Genomic DNA, 18752 nt, shown 5'->3' with positions numbered 1-18752 from the left:
TAGGTAAGTTACTTCACATTGGGCCTCAGTTCTTCAACTGTAAAGTGAGAGATCTAGACTAAATGCAAGATCTCTTTTAACTTAAAATTCTATGATCAATAAACTAATCAAAAAGTAGCTTTTGAAAATCTACTATGTGTAAGATGCTCCAGAAAATAGCAAGAAGTTTTTTTAATTTGCTATTTTAAAAATTTTAACAGTCCTTCTTATTTTGAATTCCTAATTCTCTCCTCCCATTTCCTCCCCAACCCACTGAGAAGACAATATCAATTACACATGTGAAATCATGCAAAACATATTTCAACTTCAATTATATTTCCAAAAAAATCAAGAAAAATTTAAAAGTGAGAAAATTATACTTCAATTTGCCCTCAAAGTTAGTCAGTTCTCTCTCTGGATGTCAATAGCATTTTTCATCATGAGTCCTTTGAAATTGTCTTGAAGCATTGTATCGATCAGGGTAGTAAAGTCTTTCACAGTTAATCATCATTTTTTTTTTAAATGCCGTTACTGGGCACCATAATCTCCTAGTTCTCACTTCACTTTGCATCAGTTCATACAGGTCTTGCCTTTTTTTCCTGAAATGACCTCTCCTTGTTACTTCTTATAGAGTAAGAGTATTCCATCATAATCATGTCTTGCAACTTGTTCAGCTACTCCCCAATTGATGTTTCCCCTCAATTTACATTTCTTTGCCACCACAAAAAAAAAAACACTATAAATATTTTTGTACATATAGGTGTTTTTCCTTTTCCTTTCACCCCTTTGGAGTACAGTAGTGGTATTGCTGGATCAAAGATTAAGCACAGTTTTATAGTCCTCTGGGCATAGTTCCAAATGTTCTCCAGAATGGTTAACCAGTTCACTACTCCACCAACATTACATTAGTGTACCTATTTTCCCTTATCTCCAACATTTGCCATTTCTGATAGCTGTGAGGTAGTAACTCAAAGTTGTTTTAATTTGCCTTTCTCAAGTCAATAGTGATTTAGATAATTTTTTCATATGATTATAGATAGCTTTGATTTCTTCTTCTGAAAATTGCCTGCTCATATCCTTTTACTTTTTATCAATAGATGAATGGCTCTTATTTTCATAAGTTTGACACAGTTCTATACTCAATACACATTTGAAAAATGAGACCTTTATCAGAAAAACTTCCTGTAAAATTTTGATATTACTTTATTGTCTATGGTACATTTTATCAGAATGTAGTTTCCATGATTATCTATTTTTATTAAGTCTATTTTTGCTTTTGCTTTGTCTGGGATCATGATTGCTACCACTGCCTTTTTTCACTTCAACTAAAGCATATTAGATTCTGTTCTAGCCCTTTATTTTAAATCTGTATGTCTGTTTCAACTATGTTTCTTGTAAACAAAATGGTGGATTCTGGTTTCTAATCCATTCTGTTATCTGCTTCCATTTTATGGGTGAGCTCATGCCATTCATATTCACAGTTCTCTTTATCCTGTCCTTCCTCAAAAGATTATTTTTATAACCACTGCCTCCCTTAATTCATCCTCCCTTTTATCATTCTCCCCTTTCTCTTATCCTCTTTTCCACCTATTTCCCTACTGAGTAAGACAGATTTCTATACATAGTTGAATATGAATATATAATCTTCTCTCTTTGAACCAATTCCAATAAGAGTGAGGTTCAAGAATCACTCATTTTTCCTCTCCTCATTTTCACCTCCCTGTAAAAGCTCTTCCTTGCATGCCTTTTATGTGAAATAATTTTCCCAATTCTACCTCTCCCTTCCCCCTTCTCTTGGTGGATCCCTCTTTCTCACCCCACATATTCTACTTACATCCATGTCTTCTGTCTATGTAAATTTATTTTAACTTGCTTAATGATGACAAAGGTTTTAGGAGTTACATGTATTATCTTCCCACGTAGGAAGGTAAACAGTTTAACTCCACTGAGTTCCTTTTGGTTATTACTCTTTCACGTTTACCTTTTTATGCTCTAGTCTTATGTTTGGATGTCAAATTTTCTGTTTGACTCTGATCTTTTCATCAATAATGCTTAGGGGCAACTAGATGGAGTGGGGCAGCTAGATGGCATAGTGGATAGAGCACTGGCCCTGGATTCAGGAGGACCTGAGTTCAAATCCGGATTTAGACACTTAACACTTACTAGCTGTGAGACCCTGGGCAAGTCACTTAACCCCAATTGCCTCACCAAAAAAAAAAAAATTTTTTTAAAGAATGCTTAAAAGTCCTCTATTTTATTAAATGTCCATTTCCCCCTAAAGGATTAAGCTTAATTTTGCTGGGAAGGTTATTCTTGGTTGTGATCCTAGTGCTTTACCTTCCAACATATGCTATTCTAAGCTCTCCAATCCTTTAATTTAGAAGCCACTAAATTTTTTGTTATGCTGACTGTGAATCCATGATATTATAACTGGTTTTTTTTTTTTTTTGGCTGCTTATGTTTTCTTCTTGACCGAGGAACTCTTGAATTTGGCTAAAATATTCCTGAGAATTTTCATTTGGAGATCCCTTTTAGAAGGTGATAAGTAAATTCTTTCGATTCTGATTTTACCCTCTGTATATAATACATCACAGCAGTTTTGCTTGATAATTTCTTGGAAATATGGTGTCAAGATTCTTTCTTTGATCTGGGCTTTCAGGTAACCCAACAATTCTTTTCTTTTCTTTTTTTTTTTTGGTGAGGCAATTGGAGTTAAGTGACTTGCCCAGGGTCACACAGCTACTAAGTGTTAAGTGTCTGAGGCCAGATTTGAACTCACTCAGGTCCTCCTGAATCCAGGGCCAGTGCTCTATCCACTGCACCATCTAGCTGCCCCAATCCAATAATTCTTTAATTCTCTCTCCTCCACCTATTTTCCAGGTCAATTATTTTTCCAATGAAATATTTCACATTTTCTTTTATTTTTTCATTCTTTTGACTTTGTTTTATTGTTTTTCAATATCTTATGAAGTCATTTGCTTCCACTTGCCCAATTGTAATTTTTACACATTTTCTTTAGTGAACTTTTATACCACTTTTTCCATTTGGTCTATTCTGCTTTTTAAGTAGTTTTTTTTTCCTTCAATAAATTTTATGCCTCTTTTACCAAGCTGTTAAATCTCTTTTCATGATTTTTTTAGTATCACTCACATTTCTTTTCCCAATTTTTCCTCTATAACGTATCTCTTTAACTTTCCAGGAATACATTTGGACTTGTGTCCAATTAGCATTTTTAAGGCATTGCTTGGATCTGTTTTCACATTATTATCTTCTTTTGAGTTTCTGTCTTGGTCTTCCCTAACACTGTAGAAGCTTATCTTGGTCAAGATTTTTTTGTTTGGTTTTTCCTTATTTTTTCCAGCTATTTCATGACTTTGAAATTTAGGTTAAATTTGGGCTCTTCTCACCTGGGAGTGACGAGGCACTGTTCCAAGCTTCAGACTTTTTTGTGCTGCTGCTTTCACAACTGCTTCTGGGTTCAGCCAGTTTCCAATGTGTTATGATCTGGGGAGACATGTTGGAGAGGTGTTCCCTTGGTCTGCACTCTAGTCTATACCCTGGAAGGACCCCCCTGGTCCCCTGAAGCTGCAAGCACTAGAGATCCTATTGACCCTGGAACTATGATCAAGTCACTCACTCTCTTGCAGCTGTAAGCAATAGGGCTCCTCTTTTCCTTAGAACTGAAACCAGAGGGGGCAGCTAGGTGGCGCAGTGGATAGAGTGCTGGCCCTGGAGTCAGGAGTACCTGAGTTCAAACCCGGCCTCAGACACTTTACACTAGCTGTGTGACCCTGGGCAAGTCACTTAACCCCAATTGCCTCACTAAAAAAAAAAAAACAAAAAAAAACCCTGAAACCAGAGCCACTACTCCCTTGTGATTGACCACCAGTGTTTCTCTCCATCCTAAAACTATAACTCAGAACTGCATAAGGGCAACAGAGTTGCCAATCAGCACCAGCTTCACGTAATGCCAGCAGAGGGGCCCTGGTAATCTTTTCTTAGCACTTGTCTGATTCCCTTACCATCTCTGGGTTGAGAGCTCCCAAGAAGGTTGCTGCTACTATGTTTATGCACTTTTAACAGGCCTCCACCCAGGTGTCACAGATTTGTCCTGTAACCTCCTAAGTTTTCTTAGGCTGGAAAAATATCTTAGCCTAAAATGGTATTTGAGGCATCATTTTAAAGTTGTTTGGAAGGGAATGTTGAGAGTTCAGCAAGGTTGCTGCCTCTAATCCATCATAGTGGCTCCACCTCAAAACTTCAAAATACTAAGAAGTTTAAGTCAAACTGTAGGGCTCCAGGGGCAGCTAGGTGGTGCACTGGATAGAGCACCGGCCCTGGACTCAGGAGTACCTGAGTTCAAATCCAGCCTCAGATACTTAACACTTACTAGCTGTGTGACCCTGGGCAAGTCACTTAACCCCAATTGCCTCACTAAAAACAAAGACAAAAACAAAATGTAGGGCTCCTCTCTGCTTCCAGCTTCTGATTTAGCTAGTACCTATTCCTATAGTGCTATCTCTTCCTAATGAGAAGAGTAGGTTCTGACGCACTTATTTTAAAAGACCCAAAGCTTTCTATAGCTTTTTCAGAACAGCAGTAAATTCTGTCAGCCTTAGTACTTGCCTCCTGGGGAAGAACCCTTTTGGTTGTGTTCTGGCTCATATTCTGATAGTCTTACAACAAAGATATTTGAACAAGTTATCTAGTCCATCCCTCACAATTTAGAGATAAGAAAACAGGAATCTATTGCTTTCAGAATCTTGGTTTTTCAGCTTCAGCAAGAGATTCCCTGTGCCAGGTGTTTAGCTATTTAGAATACTTGTTCAGTGATTTTTCAGTCATGTCTGATGCTTCGTCACTCCATTTGGGGTTTACTTTGCAAAGATACTGGAGTGGTTTGCCATTTCCTTCTCCAACTCATTTTATAGATGAGGAAACTGAGGCAAACAAGGTTAAGTGGCATAACCATGATCACACAGCTAGTAAGAAGTATCTGAGGCTGAATTTGAACTCAGGAAGATGAGTCTTCTCGACTCCAGGCCTGGCACTCTAACCACTGCGCCACCTAGCCACCCACATTGCAGGGCTCTTTAAAGTCCAGAGGCCCAGGGCAGCTAGGTGGCACAGTGGATAGAGCACCGGCCCTGGATTCAGGAGGACCTGAGTTCAAATCCAAACTCAGACACTTAACACTTGCTACCTGTGTGACCCTGGGCAAGTCACTTAACCCCAATTGCCTCACCAAAAAAAAAAAAAAAGTCCAGAGGCCCCAATTCCTCAGTTCTAAATTCTAAAACTTTACTATTCCCTCATATAGATGAGAGCTAGAATAGGGGAAACAGAGAAGGCACAAAGACAAAACTCATCCCAAGTGGCAAAGTCATAATCTTCTCCAGGTCTAACTACATTCTTTTCCTCATCATATTCATGAGACCAACAAAGTCTAAAGCCATTTCAAGTTCAGTTCCCTTGCATCAATTATGAGTTAGTCTAGATGGCCACCAAGACCCCTCCCCCTCCCAACTCTTAAATTCTGTGATTCTGTTTTAGATGTTCTAAGTTGGAGGTTATCTTTCTTTCTGATTGCAATTATATTCCCAGAACTTATCACAGTGGCTGGCCAATGATAAGTGCTTAATGAATGCTAATTGACTTGACTTGATGATGGGGAGAACAAATAGAAATGTTCTATAAACCCTTGGGAGGCAGAATTCGAGAAAAGTCAGTACGGAGAGTGCACATTTGGAATTTGGCTCCTGACAAGTGTTAGTTGAAGTTGTAAGAGTAGATTGGGTCACCTAGAGATTTGACTGTCATTTCCTGCTCAAGAAGCTTCAATGGTTTCCTGTTGCTCCTCAGATAAATCTTCCATCTGGCATTTAAAGCCCCTTGCAATCTTTGCAAGTTATTCTACATTACTCCTCACACACTACACATTATAAGTTAGTCTATTTTTACTCTCCAAATTCAATATTCTATCTTCCAGTTTCATCCCTTTGCGCAGGCTGACCCCTTCCACCCCTAAGTGTGGGATGTTTTACTTCTTTACTTCTGCCCTCTTAGAATTACTTGTCTCATCTCTAATACAAGACTTTTCATAGTCTGCTTCACCCCCATCATTTGTGCCCCTCCATCCTTCTCCCCTACAAATCACTTCCTTTTTTCCTATATTCTTTTTAACTCTGGAGCTATGATCTTAACATTCCCACCACAGAGTTCTCCATATTTCCTCATAGATGTTCCATAGAGGGAGAAGACAAATAAATTTTCTAGACACATTTCTCTTATTTTTAAATAAAGCTGAGCAAAACCTGTACACCAATGATTTGCCCTATGGAAGAATAGGCGACTGGAGTCGGGGGGAAAGGGGGAGGAAGGAGGACTCTATAAAAATGACCACAAGGAAGGAGATGAAGAAAAACTGACCATAGTGAGGTGGGTTCTTTTTTCCATTGCTGGTTACTCCATCAGTTACTTAAAAGATACCATTAGAAATAATTCAGTAGGAAAAAGAAAAGAGTTGGAATCACTGGAACTGAATTCAAATGCTCATTTTGAACAATCCTATTAACTTCTCTTGGCCTCAGTTATTTTTTCAACCTGTAAAAGGAGGGAGTTGGATTGCATGAATTTTAAGTTTCTTTGCAGCTCTAAATCCTGTGCTCCAAAGAGAATCAGATTCTTCTTACAGAACAGGAGTTCTTTGATGGTCTGGTGAAGCGTACCATGGATGCCTTTTCATAATATTGTTTTTGTTTTGGTTTGGTTTGGTTTTGGGGTTTTTTGCGGGGCAATGGGGGTTAAGTGACTTGCTCAGGGTCACACAGCTAGTAAGTGTCAAGTGTCTGAGGCTGGATTTGAACTCAGGTCCTCCTGAATCCAGGGCCGGTGCTTTATCCACTGCGCCACCTAGCTGCCCCCCATAATATTGTTTTTAAATGCACAAAATTAAATAGAAAGAGTTGCAAAGGAATCAACTGGTATTGAAATATAATTATCAATTAAAAAAACAAGTTTCAATCTTAGGTTAAGAACTCCCAAGATAGTGTAAGCTGCCAACTCTTTCCTCAAATGTAAAACAAGAGGATTGGATTTGATGGTCTGATTCTATTCATTTATTCTATTAGCAAATCTTTGTTTCTTCCACTATAAAATAGGGTGTCTTATCGACTCTGCAAGGTTCCTTCAACTCTGATATTCTATGACCTATTGTTCATTGAATTCCTACTTTCCCTTGGGAAGCTGCATTGTCATTCAATATGCTAAGGTTGAATAAGAGAATATCAGAAAGACAAGGGACCTTGGCAGTCATTTAGTCCAGCCCTGATTCAGATCATGAATGCCATCTACATCATCCCTGACAGGTAATCATTTACCTTTCATGGGGATTAAAGAGGGAGAGAAGAGGGTGAAGGACAGCTCTGAGGTTATAGACCTGAGTGCAAATGAGGATGGTAATGGCATCACCAGAGAGATAAAAGGGAAATTGAACAAGAAACAGGCTTAGGGGAAGAAACAATGGGTCCCATTTGGGGTATTATTGAGGCTGATTTGTCAACAAGATGCCTCAGTTGACATGGTCACTCAGGAATTGTGATATGTGCTTGATTTTCAGAAGTGACATTCAGAGTGGATGTATATATGTGTATGTATAAATATGAGTTATCTACATAGAGATGATAATTGATCCCATGGCATCTCATGACATGGCAAGAAAGTACATAGTGAGAATGGGGGCAAAGCACAGACCTTTGCTTTATGGGTTAGGAGCTGGGTGATGATCCAAGAAAGGAAACTGAGGATAAGTAGATAGGAGAACCCAGAACTTAGCAGAGTCACAAAAACCAAAGGAGGAGAAAGAAACCAAGAGGACAGAGTGATCATACTCCAACTTACTACTAGTGCCTTCCAAAAACTTGTCCCATAGAATTGAATCCAATAATACAAATGTGTGTGATCTGACTAGCTCAACTATCATTCAATAAAGGAAATCACAGTAGTCTGGGTTAATGTAGCTCCTAAAGCAAACTAATCCATCAGTCAGCAAGCACTTATCAAATGCTTATTGCATCCTAGGCACTGTGTCATATGCTAGGGACACACACAAAAATGGAAGAGTCCTGCCCTCAAGAAGCTTTCATTCTTTTAGGGGATACAGAGAGGACAGAGCTATCTACAACCAGTATATAGTTTAGATTCTGGGAAAACTTAGAATGCAGTATAAGCTATTATACCTAATAACCTAAAAACTAGGACATTTTACATATATGAAGACTATTCCCCCTTTCACTGCTGACATGAGCACATTCACATACACAGTACAGATACATACACTTCTATAAGCAGGGGTATGCTGTTGAATATATAACAACCAGCTTTCATGGTGTGGGGAGGGGATATACATATGCAATACACTTTTAAATTTTATCTGCATTTTGAACATTCTGTCCAATCAACAAAATCAAGTTCTAGTTTGTAGTCTTTGCTGATTTCCAAGGGTGAAAATGCTCACACTGAAAATTTAACAATCAGCTCTCCAACTGGTTCAGCTCAAACTGGCTCCAGCACCCCCACTCTGTAGGTGTCCTTATACAGCATGACAATAGAAAAAAAAAAACTCCTATGACCAGTGGCCTTTGAGCTTTCTCTGGAGTAACCAGGCTTCTTTATTTTTTTTTAAGTGAGGCAATTGGGGTTAAGTGACTTGCCCAGGGTCACACAGCTAGTAAGTGTTAAGTGTCTGAGGTCAGATTTGAACTCAGGTACTCCTGAATCCAGGGCCGGTGCTCTATCCACTGTGCCACCTATCTGCCCCAACCAGGCTTCTTTAAAAGAGGGAATAGTTATTTCCCCTCACTGGCAAAGCTGAGAAAACGGAAGATCTCTGATCCATTATTCATTCCTGAATTGTGAATCTTTTTCCTTGATAAAACATAGATTCCAAGTTTTAAAAAAAAGTGTCTATGACACTGACTGATTCCGAGATCTTGAACACTTAGCCTCCCACTTAAAGTAGGTTTTAACTTTATAACAAGATGTGAATGAGAACTAGAAACCAAAGTGAATAATGTAGAATGATATCCTCCTTGAATTGGGTTGTTAATATCTGAATTGTTTCCTTTGGCAAAGTTTGATTTCCTTGCTGTTCTGTCTTCTCTTAAAGACACTAGTTTGCAATTCAGAGAGTCTAAAAAAAGCACTGGTCTTATTTTCATCTTTCCATAGTGAATAATTCTACTGAATAATTTGTACACTCAGCATTGTTCAATTAGAAGGAGCAGCTCAGCATCCGTGCCTCCCATTTATTTTTCCTTTTCTCTTCTTTGATGCTGCCAGCAAGAGCCCACTTCATTGGTTTAAAGCTGAAAATGCAATCTGAATGTCCCAGGAACAAGTTTCTCATTCTGTCCTCACTCTGAGAAGCTTCCATTGAGCTCCAAGGAAGGCCTTTCTCAGAAGAGGGAGGTTGGAGAAAGATCTGTCCCTCTTCTGATGAGAAGCATGTGTTCTTCCTTTTCCTTCCTCATTACCATTTTTCAAGTGGTGCCCTCATTGATTTTATCATGCCCTTTGCAATAAAACAGCCAGAGAGTAAAGTAGAAACATTCAGAACATTTCTGAACAGATGCCAGGCAGATGAGGGGCACAGAGGCTGAGGGTGTGTCCCATTGACATACTAGCCAATTGTAAATGACTCTCTCATAACAGACATCACCCGTAAGGTTTTTTTTTTGTTTTTGGGGGGGTTTTGCAGGGCAATGGGGGTTAAGTGACTTGCCCAGGGTCACACAGCTAGTAAGTGTCAAGTGTCTGAGGCTGGATTTGAACTCAGGTCCTCCTGAATCCAGGGCTGGTGCTTTATCCATTGCGCCACCTAGCTGCCCCACCCATAAGTTTTATTTAGTTTTGGGTACCCTGAGAAAGTCCAAGATCACAGACCTAAGTTCTTTGTCAAAGTACCCTAATAGTCTGTTTTTTATCTCAAATTACAATTTTGGACTCTATCTTGTAGCTACTGGGGCACATCTTACATCCCATACTTAGCAGGAAAAACAGAAGACTTGGAGCCCAAAGATTTGAGTTTGACTTCCCCACTCTGACCTTACTAGTCAAGAGTCTTAGGGAAAGTTACACTGTTAATCTAGGCCTTGGCTTCCCCATTGGTAAAACAGGAATAAAAATGATTATGCTACCCACTTCACAGGGTTGCTAAGCTGTTGGTTTGGTAAGGATGACCTGTCCATTAATAGGATGAACAAATGTCAGTGTCAAACTCATGATATTTTACACTACCTTTTCTTGATCCTCAGAATGTCAGTATTGGGGCTCAAATCTCCAACTTCCTACTCTGGATTTTGAAGATGTTTTAACGAGTGACGAACATACCTATAACTGGCTGTCCGCTCTTAAGAAAATCGGCATAGTGCGGCTAACTGGAGCAGCTGCGCAAAGAGGAGAAGTTGCTAAACTTGGCAAGAAGATTGGCTTCTTGTATCTCACATTTTATGGGTGAGTGACCCAATGTTTCAGCTCAGCCAACATACATAACATTTGCTACTCTTTGCATTAGAGGTGAATCCTTTCTCTGGAATTGTTTCAACTGTCAATACTAAGGCAGAAATTTCCATAACCAACCAGAAGCCAGATAAGGAAAAGGTCACTAAAAGAGGAGGCCTTGCAACATCTGGAGAAATTTGAAAAAATAGCTTGAAAGCCACAAGATGTCAGGAGCAATCAGTGGCTTAGTCTTGAGTGTGGAAGATCACGTCTTCTCAGTCCTGTTTCAAAATGCTCGGTCTCCACCATCATCAATATTCTATCTCCACAGAGATGTAATATAATGAAGCTTAGTTTGGGAGAAGTAAAACCAATGACTACATATGTTTGGAAAAGAAACAAATGCAAATATCTAATATTTGTATAGTACTTTGAGGTTCAAAAAGCACACTGGGTACTTGATTTCAACAATTCCAAGAGGCAGGTGCTATTATGATGTTCATTTTACAGATAAGGAAACTGAAGATCAGTGAGATTAAGTGACTTACCAGGGTAACTCCCTCTCTCTGAGCCTCAGTTTTCTAATCTGTAAAATGAGAGGGTCAGCCTTGATGGCTTCTAGGATCCCTTTTGGCTCTAAATCTATGATGCAAAGTACCAGTAGGATTTGAACTCAGATTTTTCTGAGTTAAAAGATCCCATATCTAGAGAGAGAAGAGACCCCAGAAACCATTTTGTCCAATCTCCTCATTTGACAAATGAGGAACTAAATCCCAAGAGGTGAAATGACTTGTCTATGGCTATACAGGTAATATCAAGGTAAGGATCGCAACTCAGGCACCCTGATTCCAAATTCAGTGCCCTTTCCAAAATCTAACATTCCCTCCTTTTGACTGTACTAACACTTCCTTCCTCTCCTAAAATAAGAACAGAAATAAATGAGTTTTAAGTGAACAGAAACCATGTGTTTGTGTCCAGTAGCAAACAGCTAGAAATAAAATGCACTTGCATTTTGAATCAAAAGGTTGCTTAGAAGGAGGGCCTATGAGGTTCTTCAATAAAGAAGGATGACATCTCCAGAGAAATACAATTAATGCAGTTTGAATGCAGATTAATACATTCTTTTTTTTTAAATTCTATTTTTCTTGAGGGTTTTTTTTTTGGTTTGTGTTTTCTTTTGCAACATGACTAATATGCTAAGAGGTTCTGCATGACTGCACATGTATAACCTATATCAAATGACTTGCCATCTCAACTGGAAGAGAGAGGAGGCAATTTGGAACTCAAATTTTTTTTTTAAGTTTATTTTTTTTTGGCAGGGCAGTAAGGATTAAGTGACTTGCCCAGGGTCACACAGGTAGTAAGCGTCAAGTGTCTGAGGCCAGATTTGAACTTAGGTCCTCCTAAATTCAGGGTTGGTGCTTTATCCCCCACACCACCTAGCTGCCCCATAAATATTATACTGAAGTAGCAGTAGTTCAAAGAACAAAACACATGTCATTTTTAACAGCTACATTTTCTCCAATGTAATCAAAAAGTCAACCCAGTATTAGGAGAACCAGATAAGATGGTCATTAAGTCCCCATTCTAAGAAGGATGAATGTTTGACCAGTAAGGGAGGAATAAGAACAAAGAAAAGCCCCTGCTTTCATATCAATCAATATTTATTAATTGTTTAATATGTGGGAGACACTGTGCTAAACACTTCATGTCTGTGCATAAATCATAGTGTCATGGATTGAGAGTTAGAATCTAGCACAACCCCCTGATTTTAAAAAGGAGGAAACTGAAGCCCAGAGAAATTAAAATATAGATCACCAGAGAGGTGGCACTTTTTTCTTCTTTGAAAGCAGTGTGGTTCAGTGGGAAGAGTATCACAAATCCTGGGTTCAGATCTCAATTCTACCATAAACAACCTGTATGAGTTTGGGTTAGTCACTTAGTTTCTCTTTTCCTCAGTTTCCCCATTTGTAAAAACAGAAAGTTGGCCTAATTGACCTCAGAGCTTCCTTCTATCTATAAAGCTACAATTAATTCAATGTCTCCAGGGAATGTAATCAATAAAAAGCAAATAAATAAATACCCAGGTAATAGCCTAGTAATAATAATTATGGCATTGATAATGGTGATAATAACAACAGATCTCTGGAATTATTTAAACTTGGCATGGAAGGAGGGGCAGGAGGGTGAGAAGGGAAAGGAGAAATCATTTGTTATCCTTTGTGGAATTCGATTAAAACAAGACCTGAGATTTCAGAAAGTCTTAAAAGGAGACATGACTTAACCCGAAGTGGAATGTTCCTAGGGCATGATGCTTCTTTAGACTCAACCATCTTCGATGAATACTTCAAAATTTTGAATGATGTGTCCCAGAACAAATTCCAAAGGAACCATATCCTCTAATAGCTAGTAGGAAAATGCCCTACCCTATAATCAGTCATCTAGTGGAAAAAAAAATCACTGGACCAGAAATTAAAAGGACTCCCGAGGTCCAATCCTGAAGTTTGGTCCGTCCCTTTGTTGCCAGGCTGTTCGAAATCTATCACTTCACCTGTGGGTCTCATTTTTCTCATCTGTAAAAACAAGAGAGCTGGACTTGGTGGTTTCCAAGGTCCCTTTCTTCCAGCTCTTAAATTCTTACGTCTCAATCTTTTCCCAGATCTCTTCCTCACAAAACAAAACTGTCCTCCATGGATGTTATACTTGATTTTTAAGCGAATTTTTGATGCATTTTGTTTTGCCATCACATTTCCCAATGTCCAAACCACTTTTCAAAGTACATTCTCCAAGAAAATGTTTGATTTTTTTATTATTAACAGAAAAGATAGCTATGCCCTTGAACTTTGGCAATATAATAATGATGACCATGTAACTGATCATAATTTGTTACCTCTCCATGTTGACTTTTAATTAATATTGTTTCACTCACTGTGTATGCTGTTCTCTTGGCTCTTTACTCTATATCACTTCATTGAAGTCTTCCCATATTTCTCTAAATTCTTGATATTTGTTATCCCTTATGGTCCAATAATATTCATCACATTCACATCATAATTTGTTCAGCCATTCCCAATTGTTGAACATCAATTTTACTCTGCCAGCAATGCAAAAGTATGTCTTCCTTCAGCCAATCTGATAATGACTTTTCCCATCTGGTCTGAAAGGTATGAGGTAATACTTCCAGGTTATTTTAATGAACCCATCTCTGGTTATGAGATATTTGAAATATTTTATAGTGGTTAATGATAGTTTATATTTAGGGTCATATTTATTTAGGATCATAATAAGAATAAGACCATAATAATACAAGTTGGAAGACTGGTCTGATCTCATTTTTGCAGATAAGGAAACTGAGGCAGTTAAGTAACTTCAAAATTTCAAAAGTGTCTGACATCATGCTCTTAGGAAGGGCATGATGATTTTTAACATTTAAAATTTGTATATCAAATATTTCTGACCAATTACAAACCCAATGTAATAATAGGAGCTGAGATGCCTTATTAGTACCATGGAAGAAACAACATAGCAGACAAATCTCAGGTTAAAAATATGCAGAAAGTCTTATACGAATTGAGTATGGCAAGAAACAAATCAGAAACAATAATCTCATTAAGAAGAACACTGGAGACAGCCAAGAAATGTATGGAATTCAAACCCCATCAACAGTTGTTACAAACAAAGAGCAAACATTGGTTATTTCATAACAGGCCTATTCATCTTCTGACAAATAAAATATGCCATCACTTAAAGGGGAAGTTCCCTTAACTTGTATACGCCCACAGATCCCAAAGAAATGGATAGAAAGTTTTCTTCTACCAAGCATGCTATATGCCATAATATGGCATAATGCAAGTTGATACATACCTCTTTTTATTTATTGGGGGGGGGGCAATGAGGGTTAAGTGTCTTGCCCAAGGTCACACAGCTAGTAAGTGTCAAGTGTCTGAGGATGGATTTGAACTCTGGTCCTCCTGAATCCAGGGCCAGTGCTCTATCCACTGTGCCACTTAGCAGCCGCCACATGCCTCTTTTTAGATGTTTCCCTCTCAAGGACATAGCATGATGGATGATGGATTACCTTGTTACAAGAGGGGATGGCTATTTCTTAGCTTCATTGTAGGTAGTAGAGAGGGTATGGTGTTGAGTCTAAGGTCAGGAAAGCCTGAAGTCAAATCCACTAGACATCCCACTAGATTATAAATTCACGATATGACTGAGCAAATCATTTAACCTGTTTTTCTATCTTCTCAATTGTAAAATGAGGCTGATAATAACAGAACCTATCTCCCAGAGTCATTGTGAGACTCAAATGAAATATTTGCACAAAGTACTTAGCCCAGTGCTTGGCACATATTAGGTACTACATAAACAGTAGCTGTTATAATTATTCATGGCTCCTCACTAATAATAATAATAATATTATTCACTTTCACAACCCCTTTTGAATAATTTTAATTCAGGTACCATTGTACCCAAGAGTTAAGATGAAGAAGACTAGTGGTGGTGAACTAATATCACTTGAGTGTGTTCAAAAGGTCATACGTTCAGAGTTGGAAGGCCCCATAGATATTATCTAATCAATTCCCTCAAGTTATAGATGAGGAAATTGATCAAAAACAGAGAAACCCAATTCATCCACCTCTCAGAATTTTCCCAAATCATCACCCCTGCACTAGCTACATCTGTCCTTACCTATCTTGACCCCATCCGTGGACTAGTTCAACTCTACTTTCCTCTTCTCAAGTCCCTTGCCTCCTTATCCTACTGAAAATCTTGCCCTGCCAAGCCTCAGCCTTGTATTACTCCATTCATCCACTACCTTAAGTCCTATTCACAAGCTGGAAAGAATCATTAAACCATGTTGACTGGATCCACTAAAAGTTTATGTTACATCATCTTAACTGAGCCCTCACTGTGGCAAGGCAACCCATTTTCATCCCTCTAATCAATTCCCTATCCCATTCACAATAGCAGATTTTCCAAACCTTTTCATCCCTCTTTAAACTTCCTAGGTTCTCCCTGTCCTGACCCTCTCTATGGAAAATCTTATGTTTCACTGAAAAAAAAAATGAGGCCATTTGCCAAGGATTCCTTCTTCTCCCCTTGTACTCATCTCCCAATATTCAGATGCTTTCTGCCATCATCTCTCCTCCATCACCAATCTCCTATGAGTGACTAGTCTCCAGTGAGAAGATGGGGGACCCACAAGCAACAACAGATAGAATGAGTGATGAGAAATACAGCCTCTGACATTCAAAGTATTTACATAAGCCATGTTTATCATTATTTGGCTCATTCCTCACCTCTACCTCTTAAAATCCCTAGTTTCATTCCAAGCTCATTTCAAGCTCCACCTCCCTACATAAGATTTTTTCCTAATTACCCCCAGTTGGTAGTATACACACACACACACACACACACACACACACACACACACACACACACACACACCTTATATTATGTGTATGTGTGTGTATGAACATATGACCATGCTGTTTTCCCAAATGAAATATAAGGTTCTTGAAGACAGAGACTCTTCAATTTTGGCTTCTCTCCTTAACGCCTAGCACAGTGCCTGGCACATAGTAGCCACTTAATAAATGCTTATTAATTAATTAATTGATTGACAGAGTATGTTACCACCTATCCACTCTAACTAATTCTGGTGTTGATCTTCATCTCTCAAAACCAGAAACAACATTGAGACCAAGTTGACATCAGGCAGTCGTGGCATATGATCCTCAATGTCCTTTGTCCAGCGGAAAGTTTCTTACTTTATCAACACATCTCATAGCTAGATCAGTTGAGCATGGGGTTCCCAGACTAAGCCATCAATACCTTTCTGACAGAGACAGCAGAGATTCTATCTCTGTATCCCTTCTTCAATCTCAGGACCTTTGCTTAAAAATCAAGTCTTTGGCGGCAACTCACAGAAACTCTCCCATCATCTGAGAAGTTTTGAACCAAAAATAGGGAGAAAATACCTTAACTTTAGCTAGTGAGTTGCCTTCTTTCAGATGAGGGTGCAGAGATTAAGACATATTTCTCTCCTAAAATATTTACTAGGTAGCTGAATACATGCTACCTTGGCAAATGAGGAATTAGTTAGATTAGCAAGCACGTTATGTAGATTATAACAAAAATGTGTTGTCATGAAATATTGATTTGTACTACAAGAGAGAAGAGAGGATGAAGGAAGAATTTGTACTGCCTTAAGTCATGAAATTTGGTCCCAGTTCAATACAATACAATTTAGCGTGGCTCCTGTTTACCTTTCCAGAGTTGTTTCAAAAGTGCAATCAAATCCAAGTGGGCCACTAGCTTGTTCGCAGTACATAAAGTTCTACCTCTTATGTACATGCCATTCCCTTCCCCACACCCAGACCTGGAGTGCATTTCTTCCTCACCTCTACCTGTTAGCATCATTAACCAGTTGAAAGCACAGCTCAGGTGCTATCTCCCCATCCAAAGTCTTTCCTGATATAGCCCTGCTCCAGTTATTAGTGTTAGCTCTCCCTGGAAATTCATTCGCATAACTATGTATTTATCTATGTATAGATGATATCTATCATATATGTTGCAAGCTTCTAGATGAAGAGGGCTTTTTGGCTCTCATATGCCAGCTCCTAGCACTATAACTTGGATATACTAAGTACTAAATAAATGTTTGGAGAATTGAAAAGGAAAAATATTTATTCATAACCTACTACTTGCATGACACTGTGCTATACACAAGGATATAATGACAGAAAATGAAAGACAGTCAATTTATTGTGTCTATGGCATGTGAGACTGTGTAAGGTGCCAGTCCTATGAGGTTAAAAAAAAATCTAAGAAAAAAACTATGAATGATCAGGGGTAGCTAGGGGGGTGAAATGTATAGAGCACCAATCCTGGAATCAGGAGGACCTGAGTTCAAATCCAGTCTCAGACATTTAACACTAGCTGTGTTACCCTAGGCGAGTCACCAAGTCGCCTAAAATAATCCTGTGATAGTGGAAGAATAATTAAATCTTTATGGAGTCTTTACAACTCCAGTAGAGAGCCCTTCATATAGTAGGCACTTAACACACTGAGCACCACTGTCTTATGAATTGAGAAATGATAATTGCTCATATTTACTAGATATGTAACCGTGGTCATGTCATTTGACCACCTCGGTTTCCTTAACTATAAAGTAGAAATAATATCAGTTACCTCAGAGGGTTGTTTGTGAAGATCAAATGAGATATTTGTAAAAGCACTTTGAGTAGTGCCTGGCATAGAGTAACTGGTATATAAATGCTTGTTTCCTTCCTTCTCCCTTATTTAGTGCCTTAAGATTGGCAAAGCACTTTCTACATTATTTCCTTTGATCTTCTCAATAATACCTAGAGATAGGTGATATTATTAATTCCCATTGTACATATGAGGAAACTGTTCAGGGTTACAAAACTAGTGAGTTTTCAACAGGATCTGAATCCAGGTTTTCTGGATTCCAAGTCCAGCACCCTATGAACCACAGGAAGAGAAGTAACAATCAGGGACATTAAAGTATATGTGGTACATCAAATAGAAAAAAACATAAATGGAAAATAAAAGGAAGGAAAATGGATATGAGCAAGGTCCAACCACTAGGTCATTGCCAGGAAGCCATTGGTCTCACCTTGCCATGTAATTTTCCCTATCCCTATGATCCATAAAGTGCTCAGCTAGCACTTAAGGTATGGGAGTTCATTACTATCTTTGCCAAACACTCTTAGATCCTTGTATGTAAGCTATTGGAAAATTCTAAGATGCTACTGCCCTAGCCCTGTCATCAACATGAATGACTTTTCCATAAGCCCCATCCACTGATAAAGTGAAAGCAAAGCGTGCCCTTAAAATAATCCTGGTGGGATCTTTGTCAAAGAAAACATGCCAGACCAGTTAAGAATTAACTGTATCTGAAATAGCCTCTCTGGGCAAGGGGTTGGGGAAGGTAGATCTATATAGTCTTTCCAACACTCACCAAATCCCTGCAAGTATTTCTGAGAGTCTCCTGAAAGCCAGCCCAGTGGCACTTCACACATTTGGTAATGTTATGGATCCGGATTGTGTGTCTGAGCAAATATGATTATTTCTTGGCATCTGGCCCACTGGAAGCACACAAGTGACTCTGAGTATTACCACTGATGTGCAGGTTTTAGCCAAATAGAACAAAGAATTGCTACTGGTTTGTAACATATAACACTCCCTCTTGGTTAAATAGAAAATGCTACTGACTTTGAAAGAGCCACCAACTTGGAAATCCA

The 18752-nt window shown here is 38.7% G+C and overlaps 1 protein-coding gene across 1 annotated transcript in view; it reads left to right on the top strand.

Moving 5' to 3' along the window:
- The window catches only part of BBOX1 (gamma-butyrobetaine hydroxylase 1), an 85814-nt gene that overhangs the window by 36821 nt on the left and 30241 nt on the right, over nucleotides 1-18752 (top strand). The window contains exon 4 of the mRNA XM_043971506.1: nucleotides 10293-10491. Within this exon, the coding sequence (XP_043827441.1) occupies nucleotides 10293-10491 (199 nt within the window). The remainder of the gene's footprint in view (nucleotides 1-10292; nucleotides 10492-18752) is intronic.

Source organism: Dromiciops gliroides, chromosome 6 (assembly GCF_019393635.1).
Source record: "Dromiciops gliroides isolate mDroGli1 chromosome 6, mDroGli1.pri, whole genome shotgun sequence".
NCBI classification, from domain to species: Eukaryota; Metazoa; Chordata; class Mammalia; order Microbiotheria; family Microbiotheriidae; genus Dromiciops; species Dromiciops gliroides.
The sequence above is the reverse complement of the archived record's forward strand: the minus strand, read 5'-3'. Positions and strand labels throughout refer to the sequence as shown.